Consider the following 21,536-nt stretch of genomic DNA (forward strand, 5'->3'; position numbering starts at 1 on the left):
CGCCGAAAACCTAATGACATTTAGTGAGGAATCGAAATATTCCTCGTAAAAAGTGACATTTACTGAGGAAAATAAATTCCTCGCAGAAAACTTAGTCGCTAAAAAGCCTTTATGTTGTAGTGTGCATAAGGCACTTTTCCTCTAATAGACACATACATTGCTTCTAAAAAGCTGCTCAGGCTTGACAAAGCCATCCTCGAGTCTCAATTTTGATGGTGCTTTGTACTTTTTGTCTTATCTTAGATTCAAAGGTGCAGTTTGGGAGGACCCCATGAATCCTAGGCCCCTAGCTCATTACTAGTGTCCTAATTTAACTTCATTATCTTATCTACCATTATCGAGTCTTAACAAAACCATCCTCGAGTCTGAAATCCTGCAGCCACCTAGCTTTCAGTTTCAGCATCCAGGGTTGCTCCTACTTTGTAAACATGAAGTTGAAATACAGAATGCTTGACTACCTCAATAACAAGGGTGTCTCCAAATGAAATTTGGTTCTCTTTACAAACATTACACCAGCCTTCCATACGCAATCGACCCCTTGTCGTTTCGTTGAGTTTAATAGACCATGGCCTCCCTACTACCTATATTTGACTTCGGCATTTTTGCAAACACCTTCTCTGCACTCCAAAGAACCAACAATCTAACAATCTAAGTTTCTGAAACTTTCTTTTCTCTGTTCTGTAAGTATTTCACTAATGATACAACAACTCGTATTAACATAAAGAGGGTCTTCGGAAGGTCTTCTTGTCGACTCAACAAAATAGTAGAACAAATAGAGGAGATTGAGTCACCCACACCCACAAACCTACAAAGCCCAATTTCTTAATGCTGCTTTTACAATCTCCAACTACATAACTTGTGAATAAAAGAAAAAAGAAGAAAAACAACAAAACAACTCTATACAACAACTAAAGTAAACTTACCCAGTTTCAACTTCCAAGTGTGAATGGCTGCAAAAGCTTCCACGGTAACGAAATCCTCGCCCCCTTTGACTCCTCCACATGACTCACACCATTGCTGCTACCATTTTGCACAATTCTCAGTTGACCCATTTCTTCCACCACATCACCCTCAATCTCAATTTCACTCTCATTACCACTCCCATTCCCATTTTTGGCCTCCAAGAACCCAACAATCTCTGACTCACTATGGTTATATGGATTCGAATTGCCATTCATAAGAGCAATCCTGGCCGGCCCAAGAAGCTATGAACCTGCAAAAATGGATCTTGGACTGATACGCTAGAATTTCAACTACGGACCAAGAAGGAAGAAGAAAGAAGAAAGAAAGAGAAAGGAAAAGAAAGGCAGACAGAGAAGAACTTAAATAATCATATTCTCTTTTGATTTTACGCTAATAGAGGACAAAAGTAGTAATTAAGGTTGTAATTTTGATAATGCTTCGATATTTTACCAATAAAATAACGAATTGTGGTAAAAAGTGGTAATCTAGTTGTAATAAGTGTTAGTACTTCACTATTACGTACAAGTTTTCAAAACTACTTTACTAATAAAACAACGAATGTGTTGCTATAATGGTAAAACTTCATATATTTAAGTAAATTTGTGGTGAGTCCTTTATCGTGTAATAAGGTTGTCTATTTTGTAACTACTATCCTTTAGGGGTTATTTACTTATTTGACAATGTGTTTTCCAGATTTTATGGCAATTGAGGTCCAAAGTAGTAACCAAGGTTGTATTTGTGGTAATTCTTCAATATTACAAGTCTGAGAACCATTTGACCGATGAGACAACGAATTGTTGTAGAAGTAGTAACCAAGCTCTTATTTGTGGTAATTTTTTATATTACAAGTCTGAGAACCATTTTACTAATGTGACAACGAATTGCTGTCAAAGTGGTAAAACTTTATGTATATATTGTAAATGAGGCGCGAGTCCTTAATTGTGTATTAAGGTTCTCTATTTTGTAACTAATACTTTTCTTGTGTAAATCTCACCATCCATGAGAGAATTACTCGTTTGACAATGCATTTTACTATAAATTACAACAATTGAGGTATTGTCACGCCCCTGATTTTTAACACAAATAAAAATCGATATATAACCCCATAATTACATATGCGTAATCGTTCAACCATCAATACCAAGCACCTGGAAACTTTTTCCCTTTTAACTACATACGTATTGATGCCTTGAACTCACTATGTCAATATTGACCCGTCCACTGAGTCATATATTACATAAGCTTACGAATTAAATTGTCAACAACAAGATAAAACGTAAAAGCTCCTCAGAGTTTACTACATAGCGGAAGTCACAACAATGGCAAAGCCAACCAAATTTGCTTCCTACCTGTTCTGCTGCCAACAAGCTACCTCAGCTTTAGCCACGATTACCCTGACCTGCAGGATTAACCCCTACACCGTTTGAATAGTGCACCGGGTTGTCACACAACAAACCCGGTAAGCTTTTGCAAGCCCGTATGAGTAACTCAAAACAACTCACACAAAATCACAGGATAAAAGCCCGCACGTTTCAATCAAGAAACCAAATCACACTTTGATCCCTTAAAAACACGAAATAAAGGAGAATAACTCACACTTTAATTTCCTGTCAAATAGAAATAAAAGAAAGCAACTTACACCTTGGTTCCTTTTAAAACGAAACATAGAAAACAACTCACTCCTTGGTTTCTATCAATTGTACCAAAATCGTACCATAGAAAACAACCCACACTTGAATTCTATCAATATAACATAGAAAACAACTCACACCTTGAATTCTATCAATCGTACCAAATTGTACCATAGAAAGCAACTCACACCTTGATTTCTATCAATCGTATCAAATCGTACCATAGAAAGCAACTCACACCTTGATTTCTATCAAATCGTTAATAAGGAAAACAACTTGCACCTTGTCCCCTTAAAAACCGTTAATAAGGAAGCAACTCACACCTTGTTCCCTAAAAACACGTAATGTCATGAGTTATCAATAACCAATTCCCGTTACCCCATGAATTACCTATATGGCAGACATACTAGAGCTCTAACTGAAACGTAACCACTCGTTCGGCCAAAGACGTGATTACCTGATATTCTGCCTATAGTCATAGAACTTTGTTCCTCGGGCCGCACAGTCCCTAGGAGCAAATCATTAAAGCAGTCGCACAGGACTCAAAAACATTACACAAATCGCAACGCTTTTCAAAACAATCGAAATCAACATTTCCATAATCATTGTTTTCCGAAAAGCCATAACACAAAACAATAAAAAGCATCATTCCATGCATATTGTTTTCATACCCAAATCTCAACGCTTTTCCCAAATTTCAACGCTTTTCAAAACAAATTGAAATCAACATTTCCACAATCATTTGTTTTCCAAAAGCCACAACCCAAAACAATAAAACGCATCATTCATGCCTATTGTTTTCATAAATCCACAGATCCACCAAAACATATATATTTCACTTAAATATATATATACGTAGTCATCCGCTCAGGAATGCCTATTAATACCAACTATAGTTTGCAGTTAAATCAATAACTCTCAAAACAATAAAGGTAATTCCGTTCGTAAATGAACCTTGTGAGATTACTCACCTCGAAACTCCCGCTGCGTCTTCAGTACAGAACAAGGCAGCCAATCCACAAAATAGCCGTCCAAAAGTACTTCGCCAAGCACCTAAGGAAGTACAACTCTGATTCAGTCAACGAATCACAAGGAATAACGTTCGAAACCCTAAATCGAACCAAAATTCCCAAGGTGACGCCAAATGAGGCGAAACCACATCCGAGACCACCCAATGTCTCCGGAATACTTATACGATCGATATGTCAAAATCACAAGTCGATCGGAAGCTCAAATCCTCACGGATCAAATCATCAAACGGTCCGAAACCGTAAAAATCACAACTTAATCATACGATCTCCAAAAATTGCGTATTATATATTGAAACGCTCGTATCGACGAGTAGATGATATATAAAACCAGAAACTGTCCCTTACATGGCCGTAACGCCGCCACAGGGTCAAACTCGACCACCGGAAAATCATGACCAACAAACATGATCATCATGAAGAGTAGAGAAACTTTCATACCTAGAGCTATGCCTAGATCGGTCTAGATCGTCCTAGATCAAGCTTGCAAGATTGACCAATCGTTGCTGTTTGATCAAGCTCCAGATTCACTGTGCACCGCTGATCTTCAACCCTTGATCTTCCACTCCACACGCAAAATCGTCCCTCAAGGTGGTTATGAGGATGATCAGAAGGAGGAGGACATTCCAAAACTGAGAAGGATCGGCCGAGAAGTCACCAAAAAAGTGGATTTCCGGTCGGGTCAGTCCGCGCGCCACTGTTCACGTCTGCGATCTCCACTTTTCGGTGAACCACCGTGCAAACCAACACCACAGAGCAACGCACGAGGCTGGTCTGAGTCAGTTTCGGCTTGTCCAGTCACCGGAGGTGGCCGGAGGTGAGAGAACCAGTCGGGTCGGGTCGGGTCGGCGGGTTTCCGTCGGGTCTAGGTTCCGCGGAGGAGAGAGAACGGAGAGAAGAAACTTTCCGGAAATAGAAAATGGGATTTTATGAAAATATTTCCGGAAATTCCTTATTTATACCAAAATGGAAACTTCTTCCAATTGCCATAACTTCTTCATACGAACTCTGATTTCCGCATTCCACATGTCCATGAACTCGTACCGATGCGCTCTACAACTTTCGTGAAGGACGTTTTCGAAGAATCCCAACGAATAAAAAGTCAACCTTTGCAACCCCCCTAAAACCATATTCTTCAAATAATTATTCGCCCGAAACACTTCCGCTCCATCCACGAGCCACGAAACCGTCCAATAACCACAATTTAAATTCCGGAAAATCCTCGGAAAGTAATTACAAATTTCCGGGGCATCACAGGTATAAAGTGGTAATTATGGTTGTTTTTATGATAATTACTTGAAATATGATTTCATTTACAAAAAAAAAAAAAAACGATCACTTTACCAATGTTACAACAAATGTTTTGTTTATATGGTAAATAATCATATTAGACCTAAAACTTTTCAAGTCCTTATTCTTGTAATCCGGTTGTTCTTTTTGTAACTAGAGTCCTTTCTTTTGTAAATTATATCATTGATGAGACATTTTACAACAAACGACTACATTGGACGTATTTAGTGATAATTATAGTTGTAATCAAAGTAATTACTATATTTACGATATTCATTACAAGTTTTTGAACAATTTACGTATAAAACAAAAAATGAGTACTTAGTATGGTAATTTTTTTTTAAGTACATATGTCAAATTGGGTAAAGCTATGGTATGTTAACATTTCTCATACATCAACTATTTTTACCACTTTAAGGACTCATGTTACCACTTTGAGGACTAATATTACTATTTTGATGACTCATGTGGTAACTAAGAAAATTTACCACTTTAAGGACTCATGTTACTACTTTGAGAACTAATATTACTATTTTGAGGACTCATTTTACCACTTTTAAGGCAATTGTATGCATGTCATACGTTAACACATTGTAGAATTTTCCTGTCAAATTATAAGTGGATAACCTGTTGACCTGTATAACATGTTTCACCAACTAATTTAATTTAATATATATTTATTAAAAAGTTGATGTATGACAAACATTAACACACCTTAGACTTTCCCATTGAATACACCCAGACTTTTAGATTCCATAAATTTCACAGATTTTACACTAGTATCCCTTAGATTCTTATGCAAGAAGTGTGATTACAAAATCCGTGGTTAGAGCACCCACTACCTAATGACGAAGTCATGGGTTCGAGTCACCATGGGGGTAGGAGTGAAATCCGTTGATCCTCTTTTAAAAGAAATAAAAGAGAGAAAAAACACTAGTATCCCTTAGATTCCTATGCAAGAAGTGTGATTACAAAAAATCAACTAAATTCATAATCATTTGGTCATTCAAAATTGTGTAAACAAATGTAGTCCGATAGATAAAATTAAAACGAATAATGTGCTAATCAAATGGTTAAACGTTTTCCGATTAGGCTAATTTTTTGTAGGATTTATATGTGTGTCTAGAAAATGAATGGTTTAGATTAATAAACTACATGCTAAAAATAAAAATATCCTCACATTTCAAGTTTAAGGAGGTCCTCTCTAGATCCTCCCTATATATATATATATATATATATATATATATATATATATATATATATATATATATATATATTTAGATGAGTTACTACACCTATGGACGGCGTTAGACTGCAATTGGAATCCGAGTTAGATGAGTTCCTACACCAAGAAAATCTCTTCTGGAAACAGCGTGCCAAGGTTTTTTGGCTCACTGATGGGGATTTAAATACAAAATTTTTTCATCAGAGGGCGAGTAATAGGAAGAGGAAGAATCACTTAAAGGGTCTGTTTGATGAGAATAATATCTGGCGTACAGAGGATGAGGAGCTTGAGGAGGTGGTACTTTCTTATTATCGTAACTTGTTTATGTCGTCTGGGCCTAATGACTTTGCCCAGATTGATGGTATTATTCCTAGATTGGTGATGGAAGACATGAATAGGGAGTTGACCAAGCCTATTTCTATGGGAGAGGTGTACGGAGCACTTAAGCAGATGCATCCATCAAAGGCGCCCGGGCCTGATGGTTTCTCGCCGGGTTTCTACCAACATTTCTGGTCCGTGGTGGGTTTTGATGTTCTGCAGGCGGTTCAGGGATTTATGGGGTCTGATGAGCTGACAAGGCAGCTTAACCATACTAATGTCACTCTGGTGCCAAAGGTAGATGATCCGGAGTATGTGACTCAGTTGAGGCCTATCAGTTTGTGCAACGTCATTTACAAAATCGGCTCCAAGGTGTTAGCTAACCGGTTGAAGCCTCTTCTCAAGGACATGATCTCGCCATATCAGAGTGCCTTCGTTCCGGGGAGGTTGATTTCTGATAATTCTTTAGCGGCTTTTGAAATCTCACATTTTCTAAAGCGTAGTAGGAGGGGTAATGTTGGCTATGGAGCCTTAAAGCTTGACATGAGCAAAGCCTATGATAGGGAGGAGTGGAAATTTCTAGAGTATGTGATGATTCAATTTGGTTTTAGTACGGTGTGGGTGAATTGGATCTTATGCTGTGTTAGAACGGTTTCATATTCATTTGTGCTAAATGGTGTGCCTAGGGGGAACCTCATTCCATCTAGGGGTTTACGACAGGGCGACGCTATTTCACCATACCTTTTTCTACTCTGCGCCGAGGTGTTATCACGGTTGATTATACAGGCTGAGAATGATGGTAGACTGCATGGGGTTTGCATAAGCACAGGTGCGCCTTGTATTTCGCACTTATTTTTTGCTGATGACTCTTTCATTTTCTTCAAAGCAGCAATAGAGGATACGTTGGTGTTGAAAGATATTCTTGGTGGTTATGAGCGCATGTCAGGTCAACTTGTTAACTATCAGAAAAGTAGCGTTTCTTTTAGTAAGAATGTGCAGCGGACTTTCCAGGATGATATTTCAGCTATCTTGAATGTGATGAGGGTTGAGAAGCATGACAAATACCTTGGCCTTCCCATAGAGATTAGCTACTCAAAAACTGAAGCTTTCAACTTTCTAAATGAGAAAATCAAGAAAAGAACAAAAGGTTGGAGTGAGAAGACCCTTAGTGCGGCAGGGAAGGAGGTGCTTATCAAGGCGGTGGCTCAATCCATCCCTACTTATGTTATGAGCTGCTTTGAAATTCCTATACACATGTGCAATGAAATGCATAGCTTGATGGCTAAGTTTTGGTGGGGATCGTCGGAAGAAAATAGGAAGATACATTGGCTCTCGTGGGAAAGATTGTGTTGGCTCTCTGGGATTTCGTAACATGCATCACTTTAACCTTGCCTTACTAGCCAAGCAAGGCTGGAGGATCATCCAGAACCCTCATTCATTAATTGCCCGGCTTTTGAAAGCGAGGTACTTCCCTAATTGTGATTTTATGAATGCTTCTATTAAGGGTGATATGTCGTTTGCATGGCGGAGTATTTTGAAGGGCAGAGAGGTACTACGTAGGGGTCTTTGTTTTCAAGTGGGCAGTGGTTCGAACATTAGGGTATGGGAAGATCCTTGGCTTCCATTACCTTACAATTTCAAACCGTTCACTCTACCTATGGAGGGCCTGGATTCACTTGTTGTCGAGGACCTAATTGATCAAGAAAGGATGGAATGGGCTGTTCCATTTTTGCAAGAAATCTTCTCGCAAACCGAGGTTGATTTGATTGCAAGTATTCCTCTCAGTGTACGGGCTCCAACTGATAGGAGAGTTTGGCACTGGGACAAAAGAGGGGTGTATAGCATCAAAAGCGGCTACCATGCCTATAGGCTCACAGAGAATGTGTCTAATTTGGCCTCTTCTTCAAGAAGTTCGGACAGGGCAGCTGATTTACACTGGAAGGCGTTATGGAAGGCACGAGTGCCTCCCAAAGTCCGTTCTTTCATCTGGCGGATGCACAGGGAGATTATTCCTACTCGGGCTGCTTTGGCAAGGAAATGTGCAATCTCGGACTCAAGTTGTGTGTTTTGCAACAATTACCATGAAGATGCTTTGCATGTTTTTAAAGGCTGTAAAAGAGTTGAAGAGTTTTGGAGCCTGAGCCCTCTTAAGTTAAAGGTACGTTCCCACCATTTTACTAATGTGTCTGCATGGCTCTTGCATGTTTGTGAACTATTGCCCAATCATATGATAGAGATGTTCTACATGCATTTGTGGGCTTTATGGTGGCACGTAATGATGTGGTCCGGAAGGGGGCTTCTTTTTGTCCTTTTAACACCACAACTTGGGCTACTAGACTATCATGATGCCCACCCTGTCAAGATGACGAAGAGGGTGAGACAGAGAACAAAGTGGCAGCTACCCCCGAGGGGGAGACTCAAGTTAAACACTGATGGTGCTTTCTTCAGTGAGACTGGTAAAGGCGGAATTGGGGCAATCATTAGAGATGAGAACGGTGTGTGCGTAGCTGCCATTGCTCGTCCCTTTTCTCATGTTCGATCTGCTCTCCAGATGGAATTTGAAGCTATGAGAGCGGGACTCCTACTTCTCATTCACCAAGATATGGATAACGTTGACATTGAAACGGACTGTACCATGGTGATTGATGCACTTGATAGAGACACAGAAGATTTATCTGAGGTAGGATGTATTGTAGAGGATTGTAAAGCTTATTTGCGTTCAATTCCTTCTTCATCACTCTGCTCTATTTATCGTGAAGCAAATGGTGTGGCACATAGATTGGCCCATCTTGCTAGTGTTGATTACTTAGATGATTATTGGTTAGATGAGACACCTGTGATTATCCAGGATGTTCTCTATGAGGATGCTTGTACTAGTACTCGAGGTTTAGGTAATATGTCCCCCCTCGCTGTACAATTGTCCATCTATTATTAATAATAATTCCGGGCGTGGGGCTGAGCCTCCCAGTTAGGCTGGGTTCCAAACCCCGTTTCAAAAAAAAAAAAAATATATATATATATATATATATATATATATATATATATATATATATATATATATTTATATATATACACTCACACTCACACACACATATATACATATATATATATATATATATTAGTATCTTACATTTTGTCTTTTTATAAGAACTTCAACTAAGAGATAAAAAAATTGAGTGTGAATTTCATTGTCTATAATTAGTTTTCCTCACCCTTGTTCGCAATCACTAGCCAAGCAATCAAAAAAATGTATTTTGGTTTCGATTCCGATGGTTTGGTTTGGTATGAATAAGAAATCAAATTATTTGTAATTTTCCCAAATTATTAGGTTAATGGGTTCGAGTCACCATGGGCGTAGGAGTGCAATCTTTTGATCCTCTAAAAATAAAAGAAGAAAAAAAGGTTAAAAAAAATTAAATGGCAGTTAACCAAACTAGTTATACATGTTAATCTGACTATATTTAAAAGAAGATGGTTTGTTAGCCAAAGCAAGTGTGAAATTGCATAGATCCTTACATCATATATTAATTTAAAATTATATCTTATATAATTAAGCCAATTCTTGAGGGAATGGTTACATTTTTGAACTACCATATATGCCCTCACATAATATAGATATTAATAAATAAATTATTTCTATATGAGGATAAGATAGTCAATTGACTATATCATATTTCAAAAAATTGCAATACTTCTCATGAAAAAATGAGAAATTTTCCCAACATCAGAAGAGAAACTATTGTAACTTTTTAAATTTTAAAAAATAAAAATAAAAATAAAAACCAATTGACATGTGCGGAGCACATGTTAAGGGGCTAGTTTAATAATTAAGGGATAGGAAGGTAAATGATATCTATTATATTAAGCAAATTTTATTTTGTTACGGTTAAATTTTAAACTTCCACATATGCCCTTTAGTTAACAATATAATTAAAAATAAAATTTACTAAATAGGTGCAAAATTGTAAACTGCATTTGAAAAAAAGACACAAATTGTATCAGCCAAAATCTTACTAATGTTTTTTTGTTTTTAACGGTTCTAAATTTTACGTCTACAATAATTATAGTATTTTTCTTTTTTAAATAAAATGTCAATTTTTGCGTGTGCCATGACGCGAATGAAGTCGTGATATTCCTCGCCCATACAAAATCCGCTAAAAAAGTAGTTGATGAGTTTTGAGGTTTTCCTCAACTAACGGTCCTAAACCGACTCTCGTCCCCACGACAACTACAAAACTCGGATTCTCACATCCCATACTGTTCATTCTCCAGAAAACAAAAAACAGAGAAAACTTGATCCACACCAAAAATCTTCTGAGATGAATTCGGTGACTCTGTATTTTTGCATGGAATATAAAACAGGTACAAACTCCATCCTTCAAATCCCTTGTTTTCCTTTACGGTTCTATAATTTCCAACAAGAATTGGAGTTACAGGACCTCACATGATTGAAAATTTTCTTTTGATTACTAAAATTTTAAATTTCTACGCACCAATTTTTTTTTTTTTTTTTTTTGATATATCATAGATTAATTTCCTCCTTTTTGAGTCTTTTATCAAGCAATTTGAATTTGGCAGATATTCTTCGGTGATCGATTGTCGGGAATTCATATATTATAATAGTAATAATCTGAGAAGAGAAGATGTCATTCAAAAAGCAGCGGGAAAGTACGATAGAGAAAACATTGTTACCAGATGAGCAGCAAGCCAAGGTATGCTCTAATCTCATTTTTCACTATATTTATCCTTTTCCTTTCTTTTCATATGATTTTTGTTATATATTGTTTGATTTGAAGGATCATCTATACTTGTTCATGGGTATTGATTGAGACCTGAGAACCTTGGCACAAGCAAATATTCATATCCCATTATATGTAAATGTAACATGTTGAACTCAAATTAATTATATTGGGAGTTGCAGTCTAACTTGGGATTTAATGACAATTTGGATGCTTTTAAAAAATTGATAGGAAGAAAATGGTTGTTTTAGTTTTTTGGGTATTTTGAACTTTGAGGAGTGCAGTTAAAGTATATAAGGGCACAGTTAAAGAGGATATCGGCCTCATATGTCATGGTTGAATGTTGTTGCATAATCCGCACCCCAAAAGAAGCTGCAAATTTCTAAACCAAACACTTCTCCTAACAGTCATCTAGGAAGCTCTTTTACCTATCATTTTGGAAAACTGTCTCTCCTGTTTAGATGAAGGTTGGGATTGAAGTTGGTTTATCCATATTCAACTGTTAATGATAACCTTCAGATAGCTATGTTCTTTAGAAAATACAAAATTATAAATTCATGTTCTGTATAAACCAACCTTAAATATGAAACCGGGACTCTCATATTATGCTTCATTGAATATCAAAATGAATTTACTTTGTTCATGCTACTTTCGTTGTAGCGATATGTGAGAACTTTGATGTCAAGTCATTAGTTTTATTGTTGGGTCTCTCGATCATGGGAAATAATTAATGCATTGCTAGCTGTCTCCTTTTTAGATTGATGAAGTCAAGAAGATGATAGGCCCTATTGTTGATAAGCTACCAACGCTTTGTTCAGAAGCAGAAATATCAAGGTACCTTAGAGCGCGAAACTGGAATACAAAGAAGGCAGGAAAGATGTTGAAAGACTCCATAAAATGGAGACTGGAATACAAGCCAGAGAAGATTCGCTGGGTACGTATGAAATGTTATTGTCTACCATTCAACAACATAATCTCGAGGGCCCAATTGCGCAATTTTAACTGGTTTATTCTTGTATCATACAGGAAAATGTTGCTCATGAAGCAGAGACGGGAAAAATCTACAAAGCCAGTTACTCTGACAAGTATGGAAGGACAGTTCTTATAATGAGACCTGGTTTTCAGGTAGATAATTTAATTTTATAGCACTAGAGTCCCTCATACGATATAATGTTTCCAGTTAGTTATTGTTATGGTATAATTGAAAATCATGAAATCTATTGATTAATGTTGCAGAACACAAACGCGGTAAATGAACAGATCTTATATTTGGTATATTGCATGGAGAATGCCATAAATTCAAATCCAGATCACGAGCAGATGGTGTGGCTGATCAATTTCCAACTATGGAACACATCAAGTATATCATTGAAAGTGACTAGGGAAACAGCAAAGGTCCTGCAGAATCATTATCCTGAGAGATTGGGCCTTGGCATCCTTTATAACCCCCCAAAAATATTTGAGTCATTTTGGACGGTATGCTATCATCCATACCCATTCTCTATTATTTCTTATTTGAACCTAATTATTGTTTAGTCCTATCCTATGTTGGAAAATATATAGCAAAATAAGCAAGGGCTTTGGGATTGTTTCAGTAGTATATACATGTAGCGGTGATTAAAAGTAAGCAAGTAATATAAAGTTAACTGCAAGCAACGAAATATAGTATCACTGTATAAATACGCTGTTAGGTTAGGGTTTCCTGGTGGGGTAGGGAATAGTAACTGGTTGGAATTGATGTGAAGATGAAGCATGTACACAAAAGTAAGACACGAAGTAGTCAAGTAGTAGAGAAGAATCTGGGCAATCTGGGAACCGGGAAGGTTAGGACCTCTCTATATACCAGCTCAACATTATGCTAAATTGGTCTTACATATCCAGTTAGTAAGGACCACTCTAATTTTTGTATACTTCTAAATAGTATAAGTATATCCTTTCAAAAAAAAAAAAAGTATAAGTATATTGATCATGGATATTTTGGACCAAAATCTCTCGCTAATATGTGGCTTGTATGTGTTAGTCTTCATTTAGTCTCAGAATTAAGAATTATAAATGTAGTTCTATGTTATATTAAAATTGAATTAAATGATCAATCAATTATTTTGTTTACTATCATTTTCAAATTTTGTGTTTAAAAAATTGGTTTCATGCAGATGGTAAAGCCATTTTTTGAGCCTAAAACATTCAAGAAAGTGAAGTTTGTGTACTCTGATAACCCACAGAGCCTGAAGACAATGGCAGAGCTTTTCGATATAGATAAGTTGGATGCTGCATTTGGTGGCAGGAATGCATGTGGTTTTGACTATGAAGCCTATGCACAAAGAATGAAAGAAGATGACAAGAAAATGTGTGATTTCATTGAGACTGGTTGTTCTCCATCTCTTCAACCATCAATTATGTCTGAATTGCAGCAGTCCAATTCAGTGGCTTCTGACCCTGGTTCTGAGGGCTCTGATGAAGCAGCTGGCTTATCATCCGGTGACGAAGCACCTGCTGCTTCTTCAAATATTATTGATGACAAGATGCAACAAGACCAACCCCGTCAAAATACCAATGACGTTGCAAATGGTGACACGAAGAAACAAAAATGAGTAAGCCTGCAAATCAGCACTAGTTTTAGGATCTATCTGGTATGGTGTTGGTCTGAAAATCTCAGTTTACATAATTTCACCTTGATGTAACCAAGTAATAGAAATTTTTAACTTCTTTTACCCTCTAATTTTCTATGTGAATACCACCGCCGATTAAGTCAGAAAGGAAAAACTTCATAATCATACAAAATGAAAAACCAATGAATTTGCTAATTACACAAAATTGTAACTAAATGGCACTAATTCGTAGCCAATTTGACGGTAAAATTCTTGAAACTTATGTACCTTATGCAAGTCCATATTTCACTTTTTCTTATTTATTTTCGATGTCACGAAATGAGATAACTAGGGCTTGGCACAGGTTAGGCCCAACACATTTTTCATTAGGTCTAGGACCAGACCAATTTTTTTTTGTCGGGCCTAATTTGTCCCTAGTAGGGACCAAACATAAGCAGGATTGAGAGATTTTTGGCCCAAAGAGCCTCCTCCTTCTGACCATCACCGCCGTCACTGGCCATGCCTTGGGACAAAATTGATCTTTTTTAAGATCAAGTCTTCAGATGATCATGGGAGTGTTAACAGACTTTGCTTCATCTTCATTGAAGCGCCTAAGTATCTTTTGTATATCTTTAGCGACACGATGCTGAAGCTCTAAACTGAGACAAAACTATATTTTCCAAGATCTTTTCATCTCAATTTCGGATTTTAGGTGTTTAATGGTTTCCTCTAACTCATCTAGAGTTCCAATAGGGTTCATGTCATCAACATATACCTCAACAATAGCAAACCCAGAACTTGTCCTCTTAATGAAAATGCATGGGCATAATTCATTATTGACACATCACCTTCCGATCAAGTAATCACTTAAACACATCCTTCCATATTATTTTAATCCGTAAATTAAGCATCTCAGTCTTATTGAAAACGCGCTTTGTGGTCGAGAGCTACTTGATTCGGATAATCGAAGTCCATAACGATGGTTCTAACGTTGAGGCATCCCCTAACGATGTCTCTTGGACAAAACCATAATCCAAAATATTCTAATGAGACGGATTTTGAGTATCGATGATCAAATGATCTAGTTGTGCCAAAGTCGCTCTCTTTCTAGGGAAAATATCATTCGAACCCACAAGCCTTCCACTCTTCCTAGCTGGGGCCATGGCCTGTGACGCCACAGTGCCACTATCTATGGCGTTGGCGCCATGCCCACCTCTATTTAGGGCGGCTCCACGTCCACTCGTAGGGACGTTAGTCCTTACAGGCACCTTTGCAGCATGTATGTGTGATCTCATCACTGTAACGATGTGATAATTCGCCACATTTCGGACTGTGCAGTTCGGAGATCAAGATGAGACAAAGTCAGGACAGACCACTATAATTCTTGTCGTTCATGTTGAACATTGACGTTCTTATCTCCCCATAACGATAGGAAGATTGTCCCATCAAAGTGACAATCCGCAAAACAAATGGTAAAGAGATCGCATGTCAAGGGTTCTATGTAGCGAACAATGGTTGGAGAATCATGTCCAACATATGTATACTCATTCGTCATGTATGACCTATTTGAATGCATTGTGGCAGCGTAATTAGGCACATAAACCACCCAAATATGAGTAAGTACGGGATATCTGGTGCGTACTTAGTCACCAACTGTGACGCAGAAAGGGGTTGAGTGGCAATGAGTCGTAGACGACTAAATACAGCTGTGTACAAAATTGCATAGACCTAAGCGGAAATAGGAAGATTTGTGCACATTACCAATATGCTGGCTACCATGTATAACTTATTAGTGGTGCCTTCTGCGAGACCATTTTGGGTGCAAACATGGGGAACCATATATTCAACATTAATCTCAATGGACATGAACATGCATTAAGCATCAAAGGTGTTCAATGAAAACTCTCTAGCTGTTAATGTCTAAGATTTAGCAGTGGCCAAATCTCGGTTAACGCTGATCCGGTGGGCAGACCTCTACTTATGATGCTCTTGTGGCTTCCGCTATCTATCAAATGAAATACAAAGGGCATCAGAGGGAGACCGCGGTTGGCGGTCTTCTCTTTTCCGATGCCTAAGTTAGTCAATGTATTTGTGTTGACAGAATAACAGTATGTAAGTAGTAAATGCGTAATTAATGAGGAGAGAGGAGTAAACCTTTTATAGGTGGGGAATAGGCTGACATCTTCCTTGTTTTCGATGTGGGACTGATATGCTTCAGTTCCCAGCTTCTGATGCTTCAGCGAGGCGATCTTGGCGCGGCGCATGGATGCGCGTCAGCAGTGATCTGGGGGTGAGTCGGGGCTCAGGTGATAGCCTGCTTGGCTGTGTTTCCGTAGGTCACACCGTTGGTGGTTGTTGGCACCGCTGGCTGTGGTATGAGCGTGGCTTATTATAGCTAATTATGCTTGACAAATGGTTATGTAAGTACACTAGCATTGTTAAGATGAATTGACTTGATAGGATGATTTGAGTGGTGAGCCCGTAGAGGAATATTGTGTACTAGGAGTTTAACATAAGCAGCGTTTGGCTGAACAAGAGTGTGGCATGTGACCTGCACGTCGACTTGTCAACCAACACTATCAAAATAGTCCGCAAGTTGGTTGAATAGCTTCACAAATATTCCTTTGGATTTTGTGTAAGAATAGAATGGTATCCTTTGCGTAGGACGGTCTCAGTCCTAATTTTCCTAAAGAACAAGCTTTGCAAAAACGAGCTATAGGTTTTAGAAGTAACGATGAGCATTTCGGTTGGACCATGGCACCACAATTGGCGTTAGAAGCATATGATCGAGGAAGTGATGATGTCACTCTTGGCATCAAAAGATGCCAGAAGTCGCAGGGGGATGGCGGCGGGGACACCAAGGTGTTTGATGGTGGTCCAAGTTTCTCCTTGAATCAACTTTTGATTCTTGCTTTTTGTAGCTCAAAAATGAGGTAAGTCCGTGTGAAGTCGTTAGTAGACGGATCATCATATCACAACCAGGATGACCTAATCTGTCATGCCAAAATCAATATGTATCAGAATTCCATAAGTCATCTCTTATGACATTATTAAATTCAATAGCTCAAATAGTGGTAACATAGAGTCCACTAGATAGAGACATAAGCTTCTCTAATATGCACTTACGTCCGCAATCATTAGAGGTAATGCAAAGGAATTAGTTTCTATTCTCACAATGTATTTCCGCATGAAATCCGTTGGCTCAATATCTCGAAAGCTCAAAAGAGTTCTTCCAGCTCTAGGGGCATAGAGAGCTTTTTGTGACAGTCATTATGGTGCCATTAGGCAAAGCAAATTGAGCAATTCCACAGCCTTGAATTAATTTGGATGGGTTTTGCCATAGGTTTCACATAGGAATGTGTAGGCAACATCTAAAAATGATTGTCATGAAGAAGTGTGCATAGTCACACTATCCATGAGACGATATAGTTATCCAGAGTCCATTCCTAAAATGCTTGACTAGAATAAAGAGATAGAATAAAAAGTAAAAATTTTATTCATTGAAGCCAATGATTACATCAAAGTTTCTGACTAGAAGTCTAATCCAAATAACTAATGCAGATAATAGTAGTCACTTAACTTCTTTCGGTAACTCCAAAACAATATGACCAGGTAAGAACGGAGAGATGTAGGTGGAGCGAGACTCACTTAAGTACCACTAATCTAACTTCTTACCTTGACATCGCATGTACCTTGGATGAGTCTATTCAAAGAAAAGCTAGAAACCAAAGGCAACAATAAGATTATGGCAAGTGCCATTACAATCATTCTTGAAAATAAAAGGTTCTAATCAAATTCGGCTACTTCAATGTTGTTTGATATTGGCAGAGTCAAAAATATGCAACCTTGAGCTCAAAATGTTGATCTTCATGTTCTGTGTGATAAGATTTTCTTGCTTCCCTTCAAGCTTTGTAGGTAGTAGCTATTAAATCGGAGTCATGACACATTTTTTTCCCAATGATTAATTGCTTCACATTGGAAACACACTTCATCATTAAAACTCAGTTTAATTATGGTTGATCTTATCGTGATTGAGGCACAAATTGTGAATGTATATTGCAGCCCTATGGCCGCCTCTGGCGCCACTATTGACGATAGTGGTGGCGATCCCTCTCTTTCCACTACGGCATCCACAGCCGCGTGTCCGCTTCATTGTTATGGTGGTTTTCTTTCTGAGTAGGGTGATTAGATGGACTAAAACTTTCGAATTGATTACCCTTAGAGTTAGGGTTTCATTTGCGGTGACCTCCCTTAGGTGTGTCATTATAATCTTTTTGACAAGAAGGTGTAGAGAGTCTTCTTAATCAATTCCTCATCTGTAACATTCTGATTACAAGATCGCATTATAGATCTAATGCTGAGAATTTCTGAATAATACTCACGTACTGACTTATAGTTCTTGAGGCAGAGATTTTGTCATCTCTTACGCAATTCGAAAGTTGGGAGTCTCGGATATTCCCAAAGCAAGGGCAACCCATAGATTCTTTGGGTTATTTTCAACCATATACTCGCCTAGTGTCCATAGTGAAGCAAAGTCGAGTTTGTTTAAGTTTGACCTCCTTAAAAAAGGAAAACAAGAACAAATAAGTTTCGGAGCCTAAATGCTTCCACGAAAAAAAAGTAAATTTCTAAGCGTAAATTGCTACCAAGAAATTAATTTCCAAGAGTTTTGGATTAGACCAAAACAATGAGGTTTCAATTAATGGTCAAGAACAATCTTTGTTCAATGCCACCACTAATCCAAATTGGAGACAGGCTTCCACGAACAATGTTCGGAGCGGCACGAATCTCCACAATTTTGCGTAATCCCACGTTATAAGAAAGATGGAAGGTAGAACAATGGAAATTAGAATCCTCGAGTGTAAGAAAGTAGGAATTTTAAATCAAAACAGCAAGTCAGCAACTTTTATAAAATTTTACTTTGAAAAATTGCTGGCGAGGCTAAAAAGCAGTGTAGTGGGCGCTGTGCGTGGCCTGTGTAGAGGTTGTGCTGGGCCTGTGAGTGACAGGACCCGCCCCAGATTTCACCCTGAAATCCGAAGTGGCCCTGCGGGGCCCACTTTAGAAGAGATTCTACCAAAAATTTGGCGGAACTTCCCCTAAAAGTAGGCTACCCAAAACCTGTAGGAAAACATTTACACTTCTAAATCATCCATCCTTAATCTTCTAGAGCCATCTGCTCCCCAAATCACAACTCCAATTTCACAAATATCAGTCTCAACCCAAAAACAATATTAATCCCATAGGTTATCAGAGCAATACTAATCCACTAGGTAACAAAGAAAACAGAAATAGAATGAGTACGCGGAAGCAATGCTGTTGGCTATGCCTCGACTCCATGTACGCCCGACCTCAACTAATTTCGCCTGCAAACTGGGCATTTGAAACCGAAGGGCCCAGGGGAAAAGTATTGAAAAACACGTTAGCGTGAGTGGACAAAAATAAACAAATTAAAACCAAATGTATTTCATACTTTCCCACATTTTTCGATATATATAAAATCCGGATGCATGCAACATTTATAAAACACTTAAGAAAATAATCCGAAAAACGTTGAACTCCAGAAAACCGACTAGCCCCGCTAGTCACAACAACAGAGTAAAAGATTGAAATTTCAATACTCGAAAATATAAGTCCAGCCCCGCTGGTTAAGGAAACTCAGACTAGTCCCCGCTAGTCAAAAATAGTATAAGTAGGGGAAGATGATAGCCATACGAATAAGCCACTCAGGCTTGGTTGGGTGATAGCCTCCCAGGCTAAAGAACTCCCATAACTCCCGTAATATACCCTTACGCCACTAAGTGTAGCGATAGGATACTGGGCTACAGAATTACTGTCACAGAGACAATAACCTGCGCCACAAAGGCGGAAGGGCTACGGTGATCCCATCACCGCGCCACAAAGGCGGAAAATCAATGCTAGCATGATAAAATCACCCCTCAGTATGGCACAGGGAAACATAACCGAAAATCCAGTAAATCCAAAATACATAAGGCTTCCCCCATCTCTCGTAAAAGAATTTCCAACGACGTGTCCCACACGCCAAGATAATCTCAAGTTCAAAATAAATAGGAGAGAAAATAATAATAAAACATAATCTCCATGAATCGAAACAAAACCAATTCCAAGTTCATCATCAAGGCACTCCCAATGCCAAAGCCGAAAGTCGATAAATAAACAAGAAATATAATTCCATCGAAATCTCATTTCGAAAATCTTTCAGAGATCTCAAATCGGTGAATGAAAAATAAATATGAAATTCCGGAAATCACCTCGGAAAAGAATTCATTGAAAATCACAATATCAGAATTTCAAATAATAATTATAATCAATTTCTGAAAATCAATTCATATTCTCAAAAACAACTCATAAATCCAAATCCGAGCATAATAAGTTCATATCCGAAACTCATGAAAAATCAATGTCAAATTATAATCCAAGACAAAATATCATGCTCGATAATTAAATAAACCAATAATTTCAAAATAAATGCATGCATCATTTACTTAAAAACAAAAGTCCACTCACAGTACTATTGGGCGACCACGCAAACGAGTTCCTTCATTTAACCGTAGCTCGCGGCATTGCCCTGTACACAATTATATTTCCGTAAACGACAATCCGATAAAATAATTACGAACCTAAACGAAACCCGAAAATCCCTATCTCCATTACTTCTCAAATTCAACCCAAATCTCTTCCACAACACCAATTCCTCAATTTATATATCCCACAACGAAAACGAGGGAAATCCGACGGCCGGATTTCCCACAATTCAATCACAAAACTTCAAACTTCGGAAATTCACAAATAATTCCAAACCCCTCCAAAATTCACCAAACTTTACATACAAGCTCTACAACAATTCTACAATTTAATGGGCTAAAAACTGAAATTAAAACACTGCCGTACACGCCTCCACGCACCACCAACAGTGGCAGCGCGTGGGCCCCACGCGCCACCGGCAACCACCTCCGATGGCCACCAAAATTTGGCAGCACCATCTACTCAACAAATCCAACCTCTTTCTCCACTACAACAAGTTCCAATTTTACCTGGAAGAGCTCCAATTTGGCCGGTGAAAAATTTCCAGAAATTCCAAGAACCCTAGAAATTGAAATTGTTAATTCGACCTCTACACTGCAAATTGAAATGAAAGACCTTAGGGGAAATGATCTATGTCAAAAACCGAACCTTCGATGCCAGTTAGGTGGCTGGAGACTGCCGGAATCGGAAAATATCGGCGTTGACTCAAAACTGCTACAGTGACCGTCCTCTTCTTCTCGTTGCTGCACCTTCCACAGTTCATATTAAGCTACGAAACGAACCCAGAAATGAAGAATAGGAAGAGAGCTTTCCAACGACATCTTATACGTCAAAATCCGTCGCCGGATGGAGGAGTTATGGCCGGAAGAAGGTGAAGAGGTCGGAGAGGAAGAGAGGGTCGGGGAGAGAGAAGGGAGAGGGCTCGGTAAGTTTCCGAAAATGGAAACTTACCACAGTAACTCGGCTATTTATAGAAACTTACTATATGAACAGTAAAATTAATATTTCGCTTATAACTTTCACATACGAACTCCGATTTTTACGTACCACATATGCACGCGCTCGGTTTAACGTCCCCTACAACTTCCATGAAGAACATTTTCTCAAATTTTGACCCGAACAAAAAGTCGACTTTTAGGGCCACTAAAAGTACTAAACCGAAAGTAAAAGTGAAAGTAAAGGTCGTTTACCGTCCAAATGACTAGTAA

General features: G+C 38.3%; 1 protein-coding gene and 1 long non-coding RNA gene across 4 annotated transcripts; one reads left to right on the forward strand and one right to left on the reverse strand.

The window, feature by feature from the left end:
- The first annotated feature begins 10,658 nt into the window (after positions 1-10,658).
- On the forward strand, positions 10,659-13,913 carry LOC133722321 (uncharacterized). Of its 3 annotated transcripts, none has more exons than XM_062149201.1 (6): positions 10,659-10,817; positions 11,034-11,167; positions 11,952-12,128; positions 12,221-12,319; positions 12,431-12,670; positions 13,348-13,913. In XM_062149201.1, exons 2-6 carry the CDS (start codon positions 11,099-11,101, stop codon positions 13,783-13,785), a joined length of 1,023 nt encoding a protein of 340 aa, XP_062005185.1. In that variant the 5' UTR covers positions 10,659-10,817; positions 11,034-11,098; the 3' UTR covers positions 13,786-13,913. The 3 variants fall into 3 exon arrangements, with proteins under 3 accessions (XP_062005185.1, XP_062005186.1, XP_062005187.1); XM_062149202.1 differs by having other exon boundaries at positions 10,661-10,817; positions 11,017-11,167; XM_062149203.1 differs by lacking the exon at positions 10,659-10,817 and having other exon boundaries at positions 11,031-11,167; positions 11,937-12,128.
- A 5,078-nt stretch (positions 13,914-18,991) lies between these two features.
- On the reverse strand, positions 18,992-21,252 carry LOC133719725 (uncharacterized). The gene is made up of 4 exons (XR_009851408.1): positions 20,977-21,252; positions 20,838-20,889; positions 20,311-20,371; positions 18,992-19,155 (listed from the first exon to the last, which is right to left on the reverse strand). It is a non-coding gene; the product is annotated as an uncharacterized LOC133719725 (long non-coding RNA).
- Between the last annotated feature and the right edge of the window lie 284 nt (positions 21,253-21,536).

This window comes from Rosa rugosa, chromosome 7, assembly GCF_958449725.1.
Source record: "Rosa rugosa chromosome 7, drRosRugo1.1, whole genome shotgun sequence".
NCBI classification, from domain to species: domain Eukaryota; kingdom Viridiplantae; phylum Streptophyta; class Magnoliopsida; order Rosales; family Rosaceae; genus Rosa; species Rosa rugosa.

What these genes read in the sequence shown, in the direction of transcription:
- LOC133722321 (XM_062149201.1), top strand. Translation starts at nt 11,099, where the DNA reads ATGTCATTCAAAAAGCAGCGGGAAAGTACGATAGAGAAAACATTGTTA. An exon ending in TAATGAGACCTGGTTTTCAG is followed by an intron (nt 12,320 to 12,430) that starts GTAGATAATTTA and finishes TTAATGTTGCAG; the next exon opens with AACACAAACGCGGTAAATGA. An exon ending in TATTTGAGTCATTTTGGACG is followed by an intron (nt 12,671 to 13,347) that starts GTATGCTATCAT and finishes GGTTTCATGCAG; the next exon opens with ATGGTAAAGCCATTTTTTGA.